Source organism: Bubalus kerabau, chromosome 12 (assembly GCF_029407905.1).
Source record: "Bubalus kerabau isolate K-KA32 ecotype Philippines breed swamp buffalo chromosome 12, PCC_UOA_SB_1v2, whole genome shotgun sequence".
NCBI lineage: Eukaryota > Metazoa > Chordata > Mammalia > Artiodactyla > Bovidae > Bubalus > Bubalus kerabau.
In genome coordinates, this window is record NC_073635.1 from 26,357,565 (window position 1) to 26,377,407 (window position 19,843).

General features: G+C 39.1%; 1 protein-coding gene across 5 annotated transcripts in view; it reads right to left on the reverse strand.

Moving 5' to 3' along the window:
- The window catches only part of NBEA (neurobeachin), a 661,454-nt gene that overhangs the window by 10,696 nt on the left and 630,915 nt on the right, over positions 1-19,843 (reverse strand). For 2 of the 5 annotated variants that reach the window (XM_055542371.1, XM_055542368.1), the window contains exons 49-54: positions 14,322-14,384; positions 13,913-14,002; positions 10,940-11,132; positions 8,994-9,065; positions 6,933-7,088; positions 6,235-6,405 (exon numbers count right to left, since the gene is read on the reverse strand). In XM_055542371.1, coding sequence (XP_055398346.1) covers positions 6,235-6,405; positions 6,933-7,088; positions 8,994-9,065; positions 10,940-11,132; positions 13,913-14,002; positions 14,322-14,384 — 745 coding nt within the window. The remainder of the gene's footprint in view (positions 1-6,234; positions 6,406-6,932; positions 7,089-8,993; positions 9,066-10,939; positions 11,133-13,912; positions 14,003-14,321; positions 14,385-19,843) is intronic. The other 3 variants (XM_055542369.1, XM_055542373.1, XM_055542372.1) reach the window with 3 other exon arrangements.

The window sequence follows — 19,843 nt, forward strand, 5'->3', positions numbered from 1 at the left end:
TCAGAAAATGAACCTCCTGATGATATATGACATTCAGATTTTATCCCTAGCCTTTGTGGGGTCATTGCAGAATCACTGCAGAAAGTATTTTCAGTCATGTTTATACCTATATAAAAATGATGGATTTTTGACCTGAGTTTCCAGAATAAGAGATTTGAAAGGGTGCAGTATTTTCATCAGGGCTCTCTGATTTCAAGATTTATTTTGGAAAAAAAAAATGATGCTAGACATCATTTTAGTCATGAGGAGTCCCTTCTTGAGACACTGTGTCCTTGGCCACCTGAGGGCCTGCTGCAGAGGTTTGTGGCCCAAGTACTAGAAACACCTGGGCCTGCATTTTCCACAGGTCACAAGGTAACCCACATAAAAACATTTCATGGGTTGGAAAAAGTCCCATGATGTGGTTTCATTTTATCACGCACTCATGGAGTACTTGAAAAAAACAGACGATAGATATAAACCTATCTAGTCATTAAGTCTAAGTTATTCTTTTTCTTCTTCAGAGAGGGCACTGACCACATTTTCCCCCTGAGCATTGCTGTTTCAGGGCAGATGTCTGTCCTTGAAGTCCTGAGCCTTCAAGACTAGGATCTAGGTCACAGTGCACAACTGTGCTACCATCCTCTTTCCCAAATAATCTACAATATCATCCGCCTGCCTTTCCCCAGGAGGTGCGATTCTGCATGGCGCCCAGAGATCCCGCTGGTATAGATCCGAGACACCTGGATCACGAGAGCACATTAGTCACGTCTGTTTCTTAGATTGCTTCTGGCTCAAAACAAAGACTCTTGCAGCCTCAGTTCTTTAAAGGGGGAAGGAAAAGCAGAAGCTGAGTGGCAAGCAGTTCCCTTCTTAGTCAAGAACCCTATAAAGTCTCCTAATGTTGGGCTGAGGGCACGGGAGGAGGTCTCCTGCAGAATGGGCCCTGTACTAGGGGCGCTACATTATGGACATTGTCTTTTGGCCCCCAGGAAGCCCTACAAGGTAAGAATTATTACACACGTAACTACACCTCCTCTCAAAGTTATTACACATGTAACTACTACTACTACTAAGTCGCTTCAGTCATGTCCGACTCTGTGCGACCCCACACCTCCTCTCAAAATATATAATTATATATATTATACATATAATATCTTTAGGTTGTTCTTTGTCCAAGCTTTCTTCATCCCCCATAGCACCGCTGGTTAGTGGTGGCTGTGGAGCTGGGCACCAGGATGGTCATTTGAAAAGAAGGCTGGATGCAGACAAAGCAAGGGATGTGATTTGGCAGATGTTTAGTGATAGGTTGGAGCTGGCAGGAGTGTCAGTGTCCAGAGCTGAGGCTTACACAATGGGAGCCCAGGGAAAAGATGTGTGCACAGCTGGAGTCTCCTTTTCAATGGGCTTCTCATTTCATAGTTTGTTTTGCATAATGCTCAAACGTGAGCTAAAGCCTTGTTTTTCAAAAGTGAAATTGAAAAAGCACAATAACAAGCTCTTACACATATGACTCAAAGTGTATTCGTAGATTTGATTTGCAAAGATGAACAGTAAATTCTCTTTCAAAGTTTCCTGTTGCTGATTAAAAAAAAAGTCAACCAGCTCTCTATCCAGCACCTTGTACCTGGTATAGACATTAAACCACATACTTTACAAGCAGACTGGATTTGGAGCCGAGGCCCTGATGTGTTTTAAGTGTCTGCTGAAGAGACAATGTTGACTTGCCCCTCTTGTGACTATCTCGTTGGAAGCTACAGCACGTAATGAGAAATGTCAAGTCCCAAGATCAATGAAATTTGGGGCTCTAGGGATTCAATAGGAATAGCATTGATCCTTTTAAAGAACACCAGTCAGAGATGGGCTGTAATATATTGTAGAGAAGGGCTCAGGAGGATAAGCGGCCAAGTCCAAGATACCTGCCTGACAAAAAATTCAATCAGCTTTGAGCACAGATTGCCTGCTCCGCTCGCCTTCCTTTCAGGCGGTCGCCTGCTTCCAATTAAAGTGCGCAAATTAATTTTTATCACTTCCAAATTAGTTTCACAATTTGTATAAGAGTCTGCTTCAGATCAAAGCGTGTGTCCTTCACATCTCTGCAATTCTGTTATCTCGTCAGGCACCTATTTACATCTACAGGAAAATTGTCTATGTTCGGAGTTGCAAGTTTGAAAGAGTAGCAGTGAATATTAGCCTGCAATATATTAATAAAACCAGTATAATTAATTCAACTGGAACCTAGGCCAGGTAGCCTTTGCATGTTTCTTTTATGGTCTGAAACTCTGTAATCATCTGCTTACACATTTTCATTGTCTTTGTGGCAAATTCATTAAAACTGTAAAGACAATTAGAAAAAGATTTATTTAGGAGATGTCCAAGTTAGTCACAACAATATATGTATTTGATACAATGAAGCCATTAACTTTTTCAAACTTACCTAAAAAAATGCAGAAGCATTATTTTTTTCCCTCTGTGACACCAATAGAGCTATCCATTAAAAAATAATAATGACAATGTAAAAGAAGCATACATCTATTAAAGTGCTTGAGTTTATCTTGAGGAAGTTTTAGTGATGTGCACATAAGGTGAGTACATGAATCCTATCACATTATGGTGGTGTGCTGGATAAATATGATTCAGCCTCTGACATACAAAGCGAATTTAATGTCCACAGCAAGACCAAGTCCTGAATTCTAACAGCTACTGGGATATTACATTTCATGCTAGGACTTCCCTCTTCAAGTCTAGGTTAATATATACAACCCTTGAAACCTAAGGGCACTGTGTCACACACTTTAATATGAATTTAGACGTAACTAGCTTTTTGGTCTTGTGTAGCAATGCATTATGAGAGAGAAAGCACATATAGCCTGTGAATTGGTAAAACAGATTAAACTGAAACTGGAAAAAGAAAAGCTTTTCCCTTTCATATTGTGGGTTTTCTGATGGCAAATACCCATGGCAGATCCCTGACGTGACAGTCAATTCAGTGTATACTTTGACTGCCTCTGCAAAAGGTGAATTGACCAACATATAAGGTCTCTCTAGGCATGCCTATATGAGCTGGGAGGTTGCCTTTTCTAACAGATTAAGTCAGTTACAAATCAGTCAAGTCGATCAACTACTAAAAATGACTTTTTTACTATCAGGATTTTTACTATCCATGTGGCAAAAAGCTGAAATCAGTTTTTATATAATCATCCATCTGTGCCCAAGATATAACATTAAACATTTTGTAGATACAAGTACTTAGGAAACTAAATATTATCTGATAGCAATTCATGATTCATGCAATACTCAGTACACTTGATAATTCCAAGCAGGATAAGCAGTTTTGTGACCCTCATAATCTATATACATTATAATACAGACTTTTGGGTGAACCCCAGAAAATCAGAGACTTTGACTGCCCAGCCCTCCCAGCTGCTAATATAGTACCAGGACACAGCACATGTTCAGTACATGCTTGCTGCTTGGCCAATACTTTAGCAACTCATCCTGTTTAATCTAGAAGAGCATTTCTTCCCTTTTATGTTAAGGATAACAAATACAGTGGAACCATGCTATATATGCTCACATTAAATGTCTAGGAAAGTCTTGGCAGGGTGGGTTTTATGAAAGTCCTTTAGGTTTATAATGATGATGACAGTTTTTAATAAAAAAATGTATATCCCCACAAATGGAGACAATACTGTATATGTAATATTATGCAATAATTTCTTAGGGATAATCCTGTCTTTATTTAAAGCTTAAATAAAATGCTACATTTTAACAAATCTCAGTCACAGTTTTGTTCTTAAGAATTAACATAAACATTCCTATTACACAGCTCCTACCATAGGAACTTTGAATACTCTAAATAATACTACATTTCACTCTTCTTGCTAAGTGATGGAGCAAAGATACAATCAATTGTCAACCATCATTTCGTTTAGAAGATAATTAGAAAATAAAGTAGTTAACAGATAATTACTATAATTTAACATTTTTATCTCATAGCAGGACATTATATTATCTTCTCTACTACCAGATGGTAGTTTTTAAGAAATGAATTCTTTTTGGAAACATCATTTTCATCATTTCTGAGCTTCATTTTGAAGATGTTAATTAATGGGATTTAAAACACTATTTTGCTTCTTTTTTTTAATTTTTTTAATTTTTTTTAATTTTTTTTTTAATTTTATTTTATTTTTAAACTTTACATAACTGTATTAGATTTGCCAAATATCAAAATGAATCCGCCACAGGTATACTATTTTGCTTCTTTATAAAGTTTTTTCTATCTAATAACTTCTAATTTGTGTCAATAATAGATGGAAGATACCACACAGCTCTGGTGCTCAATTCAACTTCTCTTGTAATGAATGCTAGTCTCAAAAAAGGAAATTTGGAAATATGTAAAAATACATTTAGACAAAATACATGTGATAATGTACCATGATTAAGAATGATAAAGTATAATAATAAAGTAGGTCAAATATATTTTACACACAACACAAGAATCCTGTTAAAAACAAAGCTCTTTTTTTTTTTTTTTAGGGATACAGTTTTAAAAAGAGTAAATGACTTATTAGCAGTTAGAGTATGATGTTTTGTATACTGTAGAATTGGTGGCTGATTAGTTGCGCTGGTTGGAAATCAAGCAACACTGAATATGTGTTTTCCTCAAACCAGTATCTCACAACTTGGAGCAGAGGCTAAAATGTATAATTACACATACTTTCTCTTATTCAGTATCTACAGTCAGAGACACAACTTCATAATACACTTTCAGTCGCTTCATCTACTTTTCTTCACCTCTAGCTATGGGCGACAAGACTAAATCACCGGGTCATCTAAATCACCCGGTCATTCATTCTCTCACTACCTTCATATACACATGAAGATTTCCATGCCCAGCTCTCTCACAGTTATACCTTGGTCTCCTGTACATTTCTTTTTTCTCTATAGTATTTCAGTGGCAGGTACATAGTATTCCTGGGAAATTCTTAGCTCTGTTTCGTCATAAATATTCCCAAACTCATGTTTTCAGAGTACTGTTAACATTGTGACCAGTGTATGAATTCTAATTGGAATAACCCTAGTTTAGGTACTCACCATTATTAATAGTTTACAGAAATCATTCTCTATTGTACAGGAGATACAAGCTTGGTAGTTAAAAGCAGTAATTATTTCTAGGAAATCTATTTTCTAGTTTCTCAGTCATTTAACAGTATTTATTGAAAACCTATAATGTGTGCAACTATGCCAGGAATCAGAACCTTCAGATGCAAAGAGAGGGTCTCATGGTGCGCTTCAGAGCTTCCTCAGAACAACATTTCTCAGGAATAATAACTGCTCTTTCATGAGCAAAAGGTTCCTTGGAAAACACGTTTGAGAAACCATGTGCGCGTGTGTGTGCTCAGTTGTGTGAGACTCTTCGCGACCCCATGGACTGTAGCCCACCAGGCTCCTCTGTCCGTGGGATTCTCCAGGCAAGAATACTGGAGTGGGGTTGCTATTTCCTTCTCCAGGGGAATCTTCCCAACTCAGGGATCAAACCTGTGTCTCCTGCGTTGGATTCTTTACCACTGCACCAGCTGGGAAGCCCTTGAGAAACTCTGGTTTATGCAAACATCAACAGACGTATTTGTGTGACACTTTTAGAGCTTACATAGAGAATAAGAGTATATATACTGTGTTTTCTAAAATTTATTTTACTCTGGAGTACCTCATTTTTTCCCCTATGGAGTATTTTTGGGAGCCCTGTTGAGTAAAAAACACTCAGGAATCACCCTAAACAAAGGAATCATCTTATTCAGCTTTTGCTCCCCTCCATGCCTAACCTGAAGGGGTACTCAATCATTGTCAAATAAATAAACAGAGATACTGACTATACTCCTGATAGAAAGCAGGAGGTGTCCTCAGGAGGCACAAATAAAGTGTATGGAATTTCAGAGAAGGGAGAGAATACATTCAGCTGAGAGAAATCACAGGAAGTTGAAAGGACCAGGTGACATGGACGGGAATTCCGAAAGGATGGGGACATTTGGAGACTGGGGAAGGGCAGCTGGGCAGACGGTCACTGGGAGGGGATCTGGGAGTTTCCTCAGGCTGAAGGTTACAGTGGTTGCTTTCTTTTTACACTTTGAATACAGCTATATTCCAATGCTATTTAAGCATTCATATTTTAAGATCCTTACAACCCCAGCAAAAGTTATTAGGGAAATTAAAGGAATTTACAGTCTGATGGGACAATTCCAGACCAATACTTACTGCTGTTCGGGTTGTCCCCTATGATGTGGTGTCGCCCACTCCAGTACCAGAGCAGAAGGGTGGCATCGCGAGACCCAGACACAATGTAGCAGTCCCCACCAATGTACGACTCAGACCTGGCCAAGCACGTCACCACGTCCCAGTGGCCAAACACAATCTGAGTCAGCTTCCCTGCAACACAGAAACGGCAGGTCGAATCCAATGGCTGTTTTTCTTTAAATGGTAGTAAACTTAACCTTATTTTACTAGATTTGTGGAAAGTGACTCTATAGACCTGCAAACTTGCAAGGTAATTCAAATCTAGCTACAGATTTAGGTTCTTGAATCCCTTCTGAAAAAATGATACAAGAACGTCACTTTGGTTTTTTTTTAAGGAAAGAACTTATAAAATAACACAATCATGACTTTTTTCCTCCCAGGCTAGGCTAGACTAAGGGGAGCTTTAAGGCCTTTTACTGGATTTAATTTGGGGGAGGCGGACAGTAGTCCCTTTTGTCCCATGAATTCAGGGCTCAACTCACGCTAAAATTCAGAATGGATGAAATTAGAAGCAGTCAATTACTTAAAATGTGGACATTTAATTGGAATCTTGGCATCAAGATGAAGACACCTACATTAAGAAGTATGACTTCATATGAAGCTTTAGGTGAAACAACAGGCATTCTGATGAGGATAAGGTATTTCATAGCTCAGTTTACCTGTTTCTGTAGAATAAACTCTGAAGCTCTTATCCCAGAATCCACAGATAAGAATATAGCGATTATCTGCCGTGACCACAAAACAATGTGCGTTGATTTGTATGCTCTGGTCAACGAGGTCTGTGATCTGCCGTTTATTCACACCAGAGTTATTGGCTAAACATAAAACAGATACAGTAATTTAAAGAGAGATTCTACAAAGAGTTTCACCAAGCACTTACAGAAGGAATACTTTTATGCTTCATTTATCTAGAAATGGGTTCTAATGCTATATGATTAAGATTTTAGCATTTCCTCATGAGGAATATAAACTGTTTAGTAGCAATGATTATTTATGAACCATATTATATATTTAAAAAATTGTTGGAAATTTAAGTAGTTCTTCCACTGATATGAGGAATTCAAGATGGGAATTTACAACATAATAAAAATATTTATATGCACTTAATTCAATAGATATTCACCCTGCACAAGTTCATTATTGTCCAACAAGTTCAATAATAATAAGGAATAAATATTGTATGAAGTATGTTACATAAGGAAAAAATGTCTTCATATTTGCCCCCATCTGTCATTTTCTGATGGCCTTTATGATTCATGGGAAAAGAAGAAAGTAGGGATTTGTGAGAGGGGTGTTGTTATGTAGGTGGCCCCTCAGGGAACTTTAGGTCAGCAGCTTTAAAGACCTGGATTGTCAACAAACAGAAGCCTTTCCAGAATGGGCTGGCAGGGGAGGAGGGGAGTGAGAAAGATGGGAGAGGGGCTGGGGAAGAAAGAGACAGGCAGAGCGCCATGGGCAGCACTGGGACTGAATCTGAATAAAGTCAGGAACTCAGAGACGCCCTGTGATTTCCCCAGTGCCCGTCTGCATGCCAGCCTGTCCCTTACTCCACACCGTCCTTTCAGGCCAAATCCCTGGGCTGAATTCTTAAACAGAAAATGCAGATGTAGAAGATCACCATCACTTCCTAACACCAATTAAATTTAAGTGTTACTATTTGTGGACATCGACTAACACTATAATAATAATTACTAGAGAAGGCAAAAAGTAAAAAAAAAAAAAATGTAAACAACAGCAAAGGAAAAGAAAATCAAAGGTCTGAGTCCCTTGAAAACTATGTAGTTGGTGCTTGATTAATTAGAATACAGCTATTAATCTTCCACAGTTACATTCTAGCCGTACGTGAAACTGTTGCTATTTTTTTAGCAGAGAAACAGCTAGAAGCTGGACTCCACTTGAAAAATATTCCTTGTCCTAAGCATATATTCTCCAAGAGAAATATAAGTGCTATTCTGTGTAGGAGTATAGGTAACTAACCTAAATGGCTGCCTTGCATCTTATTTCTGGGTTCAAAGATGAAGGCGGAATTAATCTAAGGAGAAAATACCATAAATTGTTTATGGCTTTATAATTTTTCAAACCACATTCTATTTTTTTCTTATTTAGCTCTCATATGATCCCATGAGAACAGGCAGAATGAACATTATTAGGAACCATCCTACAGATATGAAACTGAGGCCCAGAAAGATTAAGACACTTGTTCTGCATCACACAGCTAATAAATGTGTATGTGATTATTTAAAAATACTTTGAATACTGCTGCAAACAGTTACAGCTCCTGAGTTTGCAATTCATATAAAATCTTAAATTAAAAAAAAATGCTTAGCTCTATTAAATGGAGATTTCCAGAAAAGTTATTCTTTAGTATCAACTTTCTTAATAATAGCTTTGAGTCCTTATATATTTGAAATACTATAAAGTTGTTAAAGAAGAGTTGTGGCTGAAAGAAAGCACAGTTTGGAATTATATACCTTGTTTAGAACCAACCTAAATGACCTCTGGAAATACCAAGAAAATACCACAAATCATTATTTTAATAACAAAAAATTCTTAGATGACATATTATGATTTGCACAGCTCCTTGATGGCAATTTGACATTATTTGTACATTAATTTGTGACAGCAAAAGTATCATTCAACTGTCATTTGTGATAAATAACCACATAGGAATCTGTGGATAGGCAGCATTTATGAAAATGCATTTTTTGTTGTTAACATACCAATTAGTGGATCCATTTCAATGGGAAGATGATGGGCTTGGTCCAAGGAGTAACCTGGAGCTCCTCTGAGGCCTAAAGATTAATTAAAAGAGAAAATGACCATAAAGTTCTCAGAATGGAGGAATTTCCTAATAAGCAGTGTTTTATAACAATTATACAAAATATATATTTTCTTAAAAATTATTTGGTAAATTACTGTAAGAATCATTCAGTCACACTATATGTTTTTGAAGACAAATCTTAAAAAAAGCATTACAACAGGGACTGTTGGTTTCCACTTAAGATGGAGAAAGCTGGGAAGAGTGTTGTTATCCTAACAACAGAAAAAGCTGGATAAAATAGAAGACTATCACATTTCTGGAATCCATCAGAGAGCTGAAATCTAAGAAAAGGTTATGTCTACATGTAGAAATGGGTGTAAGCATGGGCTGACCTGGGCCAAGGCAGAGAGGAAGATGGGACTCCCATCCCTTCCAGCTTCTTTCAAAAGAAAACAAGTCAACTGAAGGTATACAACTGAGCCACACCTAAAATCTTAACCTAAAAGCTACTTTCAGAGGATTAATATTTAGAGCTTGACTGAGTTCTTTAGTCATAATTTCTTACATGGGGTAACATATAAAACTTTAGAACAACTCTAAAGAAAACAAAAATCAAATCTTTACAGCTTTCTCTCAGTGCAAAATATTTCTAGAGGCTAAGACTCCTGTGAATAATAAAGTCATATTTGGGTTGGTCTGAAAGTTCATTCAGGTTTTTCTGTAAAGTATTATGGAAAAACCTGAACAAACCTTTTAGCCAACCTCAGATATTTTTAAGAGATGTCTTCTCCATATTTCTGAGTGAATGGAACTCGCTCTACTTCATGTTGAAAGTGTTACCAATAACCATAAAACAGGGGTATTCAGAAATTCTTAGGAGATTAAGCTAAAAGTAATCTGGTTTTCCAGAGTGATGTAGAAGTCAGTAGAATTAAGATTCAGGTGAACTTGGTGTGGCTCAGCCATTCAAACTTAGAGACAGTGGGGATCTTGAGGCTTCTAGGGAGATCATATCAGTAATGAACTGGGCCAACTAAAGCATTTAGTCACATCCACTGCTGTCCTGGCTGGATAAGTATCAATTTGTTGAATTTTCATGACAGAATTATATCACTTCAAGATGTACTGGTTGGAACCTTCAGGAATGAGTTTGGAGAAAACACACATGAAATAGCTGAACAATTTAGATTTTGTCTTCTCTCGGACTCAAAGCTCCACAAAGAGAGGGATGCTATTTGCCTTGTCCACTGCTGCACTCCCAGTGCCCAGGACCACTTGACACAAAGTGGTCATTCAGATATTTCCTAAATGAGTTAATCAAGTGGGAGAAAAAGGATTTGAAACCACCTCGATTCAAACTTGTTTTTGTTTAGTATGGGATAAAATTTGTGTGTGTGTTTTTTTTTCTTCCCCTTGCAGGAGCAGGGTGGGAGGACCTGAATTATTTGTAGAACTGCTTCAATTCATCAAATACTTATTAGATACTGACCCATTAGCCAAGCATTCTGTGAGCGTCGCTGTGGCTCAGTGGGAAAGAATCTGCCTGTCAATGCAGACACAAGGGTTCGATCCCTGGGTTGGGAAGATCCCCTGGAGGAGGAAATGGTAACCCATTCCAGTGTTCTTGCCTGGGAAATCCCATGGACAGAGGAGCCTGGTGGATTACCATCTATGGGGTCACAAGAGTTGGACATGACCGAGTGACTAAACAATAACAAGCACTGCGTGCGGCACTGTAACACAGCAGCAATGAAGAAGGCAGACGAGTTATTTAGTGAAGTCTGGCAATTATTTATTCTGCTGCTTTCTGTAGCTCATTTGGCACACTCGCTAGCCCTCCACACATTTACCTGAACCACAGCGTTTTAGACCCCGCTAGTAAGTGACTCCCTTAGGCCCACGTACCTACTGTGTTGTGCCATCGGTTCACGGCGAACAGCCTGCTGCAGGTCACCGTCACCACCGCAGGGATGGTCAGGTGGGGGAGCGTGTTGGCCGCCACGTGCGTCACTGGGGAGTTTGACGGAAACTTCAGCACCATGATCACATCCTGCTGCATCTGATCTTTAAACATGAGTGGACTCTGTGGAAGGAAACACTGTTGAATAGAAAGGGAGGAGAGCAAAGAAAACAGAAAGAATAACAGAGTTAGTGACAGCGTGGGGGAGCGTGAGATTCAAACAGGCTAGCATGAGCACACGCAGGCAGCACAGCAGTCGGTGCTCTGGCCTGTGAGGCGGGCACAGCCAAAGGAGCAGGCACTCTGCACAGTTGCTGGGAGAGGACCCCAATTACTAACAACCAGCTGCAATTTAGGTGCTGCCAGACGATGGAAGAGGGCTTCCCTGGTGGCTTGCATGGTAAAGACTCTGCCTGCAATGCAGGAGACCCAGGTTCAATCCCTGGGTCAGGAAGATGCCCTGGAGAAGGACATGGCAACCCACTCCAGTATTCTAGCCTGGAGAATCCCACGGACAGAGGAGCCTGGTGGACTACAGTTCATGGGGTTGCAGAGTCGGACACGACTGAGTGACTAACACGCTTCCAGATGATTTAAGAAGTTAGCTTAGAGCTATGTCCACATGATGCAGTGTAATTTTTCAGTGTGGTTACAACACCACTGTGGTGGAAAGATCAGTCAAGCCAGTTCCTGACAGTGTTTATGTGAAATACGAAGTGAACTGATTCTTTCATTTTTTACCTGGCTGATGTGGGGGCATGGCTACAGTCTAAATAATTAAAATTCCACAGCCTCCCTTGTCCGTGCTCCATGGGCACGTTTCTGCTGTGTCTCTGATGACTGTGGTTTAGGCTCCTTCCCCTGCTCGATGGTGAGCTTCCTGAGAGACAACACTCTCTTTGCTTTTTTAATCTTTGTTTCTCAAACATCTAGTATATGACTTGACAGAAAGGAGACACTATTAGTACTACTAGTAAGTAGTATGGTGGTGGTGGTTTAGTCGCCAAGACATATCTGACTCTTTGCCAACCCATGGAATGTAGTCTGTAAGGCTCCTCTGTCCATGGGATTTCCCAGGCAAGAATACTGGCGTGGGTTGCAAAATACTATACACATTATTACATAAAAGACAGATAAGAATGCTGGAAATAACCACTATTTAGCTTTCATGCATATTTTCTAACTGTTCACTATTTTATATAGACGTATGGGGGTGTGTGTGGGGGTGTGTGTGTGTGTGTGTGTGTGAATTCTCTGCTACATAAACTTAAAAAGCTGATTTTCTTTATAAACAGTTCCATGTCAATTTAGCCTCTAACAATTTCCCCTAGGAAAGTAATGAGTTCTGATTGGGCATTTCTCCAGGGTAAATATTTTTTACTACATTATTATTAAATAGAGAAAACCAACACGGGGATAAAACTCTTCTGCCAAAGGATTTCATAAAATAAAGTATGAGAGAGATTCTCTTGGACAGTTTGTTAAAATGCTTCCTCTCAGGTCTGCAGGCTCCATGTCTACGCTGCGCCTGGGTGTGGGGCTGGGGACAGCACGCGTGGTGAAAGCCTCTCTGTTTGGTTGCATGTGAGGACCCACCTCAAGTAGCAGAGTTCATTAAACAGTGAAATTGCTCAGCTGAGTTACTGTATAGGAAAATAAATGTTTTCAAACACACACATTTGTTTATGCTTCAGTAGGTGATGGACTACCAACCCTTCGACGGTGTAGAGGATGCCTTGCCTCTGTCCTGCCAATGCTTAGTGTCATGCCTGGCATACAGAGGGGGTCGATTCAAATGTGTAAAGTAGTTGACAGGATAAATGAAAGGTATGAACAATACTTCCATCACACAATAACAACTTGTACATTTGTTTATACATATATTATGGACCATATTCCAGGGCATTTTACTCCAGTATGAGGATATCTGGTCCCTTGACAATTATCTAGAAAAGTTGATGAACTGTAATTCATTCTGCAAATACATTTTTGCCATCAAGCTTTTTTTTTTTCCCCCTCAGTAAAAACTTAGTGGAAAATCACAGTGAAAAAGTAAGTTCTAAAGTAGTTTCTTAGAAAAATTTTTACCTTCAAATTAAATAGAGAAATGTTAACTGCTAAAAACTGAAAAGGGTCGTATTCTTATGAAAATGGATCTTAAAAGATTCAGATTGAAATGAAAAGAATATTACTTCTTCCCTTGCAAACTGAGAATATAAGGCCAGCTAACATTTACTGAGTACCTGTATGCCAGGGGCTGGTCTAAGTGCTACATACAGTACTGAGTCATTGCATTTTCAGGGCTGGTGCGATTTGTTACCCTCAGGCTACACAGGCTGAAATGTAAACAAAGAGCTTAAATACCTCGCCCAATTCATTCATTAGTTCGTGGCAGACGTGGTGCTTGACCCAAATCTGGCTCTGAGGTCCTTATTTTTAATCTATTTTCTTGACTGCTGCCATGCAGAGGCTGTATATTATCTTTATATTTCTTTCCTTTTCTTAAAATGAACTACTTCCTCTACCACACTTTGACCCCAAAGATCAAACCAGCTACCTTTAGATTGTGTTTCTTTTATATTTTTCATTCTAATTTATAAGTGTAACCTAATTTTGGTGCCTGTGTATGTCTATAAGCCTGTATGTGTATGAAGGAGTTTATGTATATGAGCCAACTCCTAATAGAGAGGGCGGCGATTTTTGTGAATCCAAAATTGGGCTAGCTGAAGCCGAACTTAAAGGTAAGAACTATACTCCTTTTTCTGTTTCTTTCTAGGTAATCAGTATATCCTGAGGCTGAAGAGTTAAGCCAATACATTGAGAAGCTTTAAAATGCTGCTAAAAAAAGCACTATTTTATTTGAACTCTACTCAGGTACAAAGAAAGACAGAAATGTTCCGCAAGCTGCTACGTCTTACCAGGTGCATGGCAGAGCTCCGAGGCGGATGTGGCTCAATAAGCAACTGAGATGGCGTTTGTCCAAAGTTCTGTATCTGTGCCTCCATGGCCTGCAGGGGAAGGAGAGTGACTGTCACAATCAGTATGCATCAACGAGAGAGGTCAACACACTCTGACAACGCAAAGTGTATCCCAAGTCAGCCATGAAAAAAGTCCAGAAAATTCACCGGGTGCTCTTCTCCCAGGGTGCAGAATCATCCAAGTGTTAGTATTTTGTAGACAAGCTCTGCTTCTCCTTCCAAACATGCTTCCGTTAAGTCACTATTCTTATTTAGAAGCTGGGGTTAAATGTGGAAATGTTATCCTGTGAGTACATGCAAGCAGCTAGAGACCAGAGAACACTCTGAACACTAAATACAACACAAATACCTTAATAAAGTCCTTTGTAAGAAGAAACGTATGGGGATCTCTAATGAAATAAGCTTCTGGAATCTTAATAGGAAAAAAAAAGAATGAAACATAAAGTCCACTAAGGATACAAGATAAAATTCAAATAAGCATGTGTTCTAATCAATTCAGAGAGTAATAAGTAGAAAGAACATTAAGACTTCTGTATAGTCATCAAATACAGCAAAACTTTCACTACAAAAAATTCAGTTTAGTGTGCTATGCTATTCTAAGATATATTCTGAAATATTATTTATAAACTATGAATTCATTCCTCTCAAAAATCTTCTGAGATTTTAGAGAGAACTAACCCAAAGAGGAAATAATTCTTGGGGCATCCTGACCTATGCAATATGTCATTAAAACCTATGCAATATGTCATTAAAACCTATGCAGATGGAAATATTAACGAGACTTTGTTATTTCCAATGAATATTTCTAGATCTCAAACTGTCTGAAGTGTATAATACGCCTTTTTGGTGCATATGTCAAAGAGAAAATCTTAAAAGAGATTTAAGTATTTCTTCTGTACATACGTTTTACAGCCAAAAACTGCAATATATTAAACCAGACTAACAGAAATATTTTTCTGAAATATTTTAAGTATGTAATTTAAGTCAATAAGGAGAAGCACAATATTTACTATAATTATCACTCTGTTACCATGTTAATTTTTCCCCTAAAATTGTGTGCAGTTTGGTGGCACATAAAAGTGAAATACGAAAGTCATTGCTGAATGCTTGGGAGTCAGGTAAGTTGGTAGATGACTCTTGCCACAGCCCTGCCACTAATCGTATCACTATCTTCAATTCTCATTTATAAAGTCTTTAAATTTAACAATCTGTCCTCCTGGACTGCATTTTAAGAAAATGTTTATCAATAAAAGTGTGAATTTTCAAATTTATTAGCAATATTAAACATGAATGCATCATTATCTGCCATATTTTAGCAAGTGCATAAATGGGGCTTTGGCTCTTTATTTGCAGAGGCAACAGGATGAATTATTAAATCTCTTTAAGTACGGTCCAATTTTAATGTATACATTTATTTGCATGGTGTCCACTCACATGAGAACTGTGCTGCCGCTGCTGCTAAGTCGCTTCAGTCGTGTCCGACTCTGTGCGACCCCATGGACTGCAGCCTACCAGGCTCCTCTGTCCATGGGATTTTCCAGGCAAGAGAACTGGAGTGGGGTGCCATTGCCTTCTCCATGAGAACTGTGACTACCAACTAAATTGTGCTAACACAGATACCATCATACTTCCCCATACATACCCCAAAGCAAGATTTATGATTAGAAAGGGGAGAGACTATTTCTGGTTAGGTTCACATTATTAACAATAAATTCTGAGAATTATTTGATGTAAGAAAAAAGTAAAAAGTAAAAAAAAAAAGTAAGAATTGCATTGTTAAAAGCTGCCCTGGTTAGAAAATGTCCAATACCTAGCTTAATGCATCATGAACTAAATATAATGATATCTACTATTACTTGTGTTTTTACTCCTCCAGATAGAGGACCAGGGAGTCGGGAGGGAGACAGAAGTAAAATCAAACACATTTAAATTCCTAGATCAGTGCCCTGCATTTGAGTAGGTAGCTTTTAAATGTTCAAAACGGAAGTGAATCAATAAACATGCTTTGCTTGACTTTAACTTTTTTCCTGAAGGGGAACTATTAAAATTATATTAGAAAATGTTATGAAACTGACTTTATTTCTAGAAATCGTCTGTACAGTTTGCTTTAGTGGGTCCTGCCACTGATCCTTTTGGATTGAGGCAGAGTACACATGCACATATATATATCTTAAATGCTTCAAATGGCATCAGGGTGAATTTTAAGTTGTACTCAACCTTACCTTTTCAATAAGGCAATCTGTTCCAAACAGTCAACATTTATTTCTTTTAAGACAAAACTGAATTTCTCTTCCCTACAATCTACATCACATGCTTTTCATGACCTAAAGGTTCCTAGTTCAATATTTATCTTTAGCTATCATGTAATCCTGTCCTCCAATAATTTCTTACCCTTTGAGTTTAAATTGATCAGACCTTTCTGATCTTGAAAAAGCATGTTGTCTCTCCTAAGTCTATTAAAATGTTTGAATGGTACGTGAGCACCTACTGATTTTCTTGACTGGCTCCCCCACATTTAGAAAGTAAGCAAAGTCTTCTTTTCACCAACATGGGAGGTACTACTGCTGAATATCATTATTGGGCAAGTGGAAATCTGTTATATTATTATTTTTATATCATTCTCTCCACTTTCATATGTTCAAAGATTTTGATATTTTTTAAAAAGTGATGCTGAGGAGAAAATAGTTTTCCATGGGCAGGTTAGGCTTTGAACAGAGATACAAATAAAACTAGAGCAGAAAGGGGTGGGGAACTGATTAATTTTTATGGTTTCATTTCTCTGTTACTAGCTCATATTTTTGATTGCCTATTTCATTTCTTTAAACATATTAAATCTTTTAAAAATAAAAAAGGGAGGGAGGTACTTTCTATGGGCACATGCCCAGGGATATACACAGTCCATACTGCAACTTGTGAAGCATAAAGATTGAATAGTTGTTCTGATGGAGAAGAAAACACCTCCTTCATGCTAACCTTGGGCAGGGTTTTAAATCCTTGCCAGATGTCCTAAATCATAATCAATGTCCTCCATATTCTCACAGCATATCTTCCCCTTTATCATGGAACTCAACACAGAATTCTTTATGTGTGTCTGTTTGCTCAGCCTGCGACTCTGCAGGTTAAGGCTGTGATTTAGTCCTTCCAAAAATGTCTGAATACAGAAGTGGGGAAATGGTAGGGCATTTGGGCAAAACCAAAAGGTAGCCTGAAAAGAGAAAAGCACAGTAGCGAGGAAAACTTCAGAGCTCTTGATTTTTACAACTCAATACCACAGAAATAACTTAACGAACATCTTTTGAATGTTTACTCTACGCCAAGGAATACAAACTCATACAGCAGACTGTCCCCCAGAAGTTTTCAGCCCATGAGGACATGAGATGAGGACATCAAGGTGCATGTTAGGGAGGATCATGGGTGAGGCAAGCCCAGAGGGCCTGGGAGCCCCGAGGAGTGACAATCAGACTCAGGTGGAGGATGGGGGAGGGAGAGAAGGGCTGTAAGGACAGGGACTTCCAGAAAAAGAACAAGAGCTGAGGTTTGAAGGTTAAGTAGAAATTAGCTGGTCAACATCATAAAAAAGAATTTTTGCTATGTGGACTTTTTTTTTTGCCATGTAATGGAATTTTCCCAAAGACATCAAGTAAAAAACATCCAAACAACTACTTAAAGTTAATTATAACTTGGATTCTTTCTATATTATCAGAAATGGGATCTTAAAAAATTCAACATATTTCTATTTCTCTATATATTGCTCTGCATGGGTCAGAAAGATAATGTTATTCATTAAGATATGTATTTATTTTGCACCTACCATTCTAGAGATCTCTGATACTCAGCAAACAAAACAGATACAGATGACTACTCTTGTGGAGGTTACATTCTAGCCAGGATGTCATAGGGGCTTACGTTCAGCCAGATGTCACATACTAGCATCCCATGGGCTAGATTCAGCTCACAGGCACGGTTTCTATTTGAGTCAACATGTACAGGTCGGGAAATTTCATACAGTAAACTGGGGTTTTTTGGCTTCTCTCATAAGAATCAGAAGCTCCTGCATGACCCCATCATCATTCCTGTGTGGTAACACTCAGCTGGAGCACAGAGACTCCTTTTTAAGGCCCATCACTCATGTGACCCGTGCATAAACTGCCGCCTCGCCCAGCTTCAATAGTTTATCCCCTGCCTGACCACTTGCAGACATGAGCATTTGTGAATCCTTTTAAAATTGAATACCAAAACTTTAGTTTATGTTACAAAAAATCTATTGCATTATGTATATTGTCTATTGCCCTTTTCAGTGAAGAAAGGATAAATTAACATTTTATATGAGAGCACATGAATTGTGTAATATGTATGACACACACAGGTGTTGTACACTTGAAACACCGCAAAAATCAACTATACTTCAATAATAAAAAAAGAAACAGGTATATTCTAAAATTAGAGGGTAAAAAGACTGCTTTTAACACCTTGAGGGAAGTTCTAAGACAGGAATTCTGCAGGGAAAGGCAGAGAAGGAAAGGAAAATGTGAACCGAATTATGCTTACGAGGACAATGTAAGTACCTCTGATTTCCAGATTTCATACACACACATGACACACAACTCAGTTTTACCTGCTTACATGGAATATAAAGCTCCTACTAGGGAAAGTTCCCATGCACACTGTTTCCCTTTTGTCCTCCCTACTTTCTGATTGTTCCTCTTAGTTTTGTTAGGCTCTCTCTGTAAAATACTCCAGGACCCACCTGTCAAATTACAAAATTACCCCTGCCTTCAAGCAGCTCTCCTGTGTGTGCATGCTCACTGCTCAGCCGTGTCCTACTCTTTGCAACCCCCACGGACTGTAGCCCACCAGGCTCCTCTATTCACTGGACTGTCCCCGCAAGAATACTGGCATGGGTTGCTATTTCCTCCTCCAGGGGATCTTCCCCACCCAGGGATCGAGCTCCAGTCTCCCGTGGCTCCTGCAGATTCTCTACTGCTGAGCCACCTGGGAAGCCCCATCCAGCTCTCCCTTTCCCCACTTATTCTCAACGAGCTCTCTCTAGTCTTTCAACTTCCCCACAGGTCAGGGCACAGTGTATGGCGGGTGTCATTGAAGATGCCACGTACCAAGGTGCCCAGTTGGGGGGTAAATGAGTGATAGAATTGACCCCGATTGCCAAAGAAAGGAGCCCTTTTTGTAATTCAACCTCCTGAAGAGGGTGGCTTTTTAAATTTGCATAAAGAGGCCCTACAGTACAGTTCAGTCGCTCAGTCGTGTGCGACTCTTTGTGACCCCATGGACTGCAGCACGCCAGGCCTCCCTGTCTATCACCAACTCCTGGAGTTTACTTAAACTCATGTCCATTGAGTCAGTGATGCCATCCAACCATCTCATCCTCTGTCGTCCCCTATGTGTTTGCAATAGCTGTGACACAAGCCTTATTCCTCTGACCTGCTGTATCTCTTGCTTAACTGTTTTGTTTTTCCTTCTTGCCTTTCCTCCCAAGAAAGTTCTACCTCCTATATGAACAAAGATACAAATTTGGGATTAGAAAGAAAGAAAAGAAAGTGAAGTCGCTCAGTCGTGTCCGACTCTTTGCAATCCCATGGACTGTAGCCTATCAGGCTCCTCCGTCCATGGAATTTTCCAGGCAAGAGTACTGGAGTGGGGTGCCATTTCCTTCTCCAGGGGATCTTTCTGACCCAGGGAACAAACCCAGGTCTCTTGCATTGCAGGCAGATGATGCTCTACCCTCTGAGCCACCAGGGAAGCCCAAGTTCGGGATTAAATCCTCAGAAAAGAGAGTGAACATGCTGTGGTGCATGTGTGTTGCATGTCTGCCCATTAATACAAAAAACTTCACAACCAAGGTACAAGGAAACA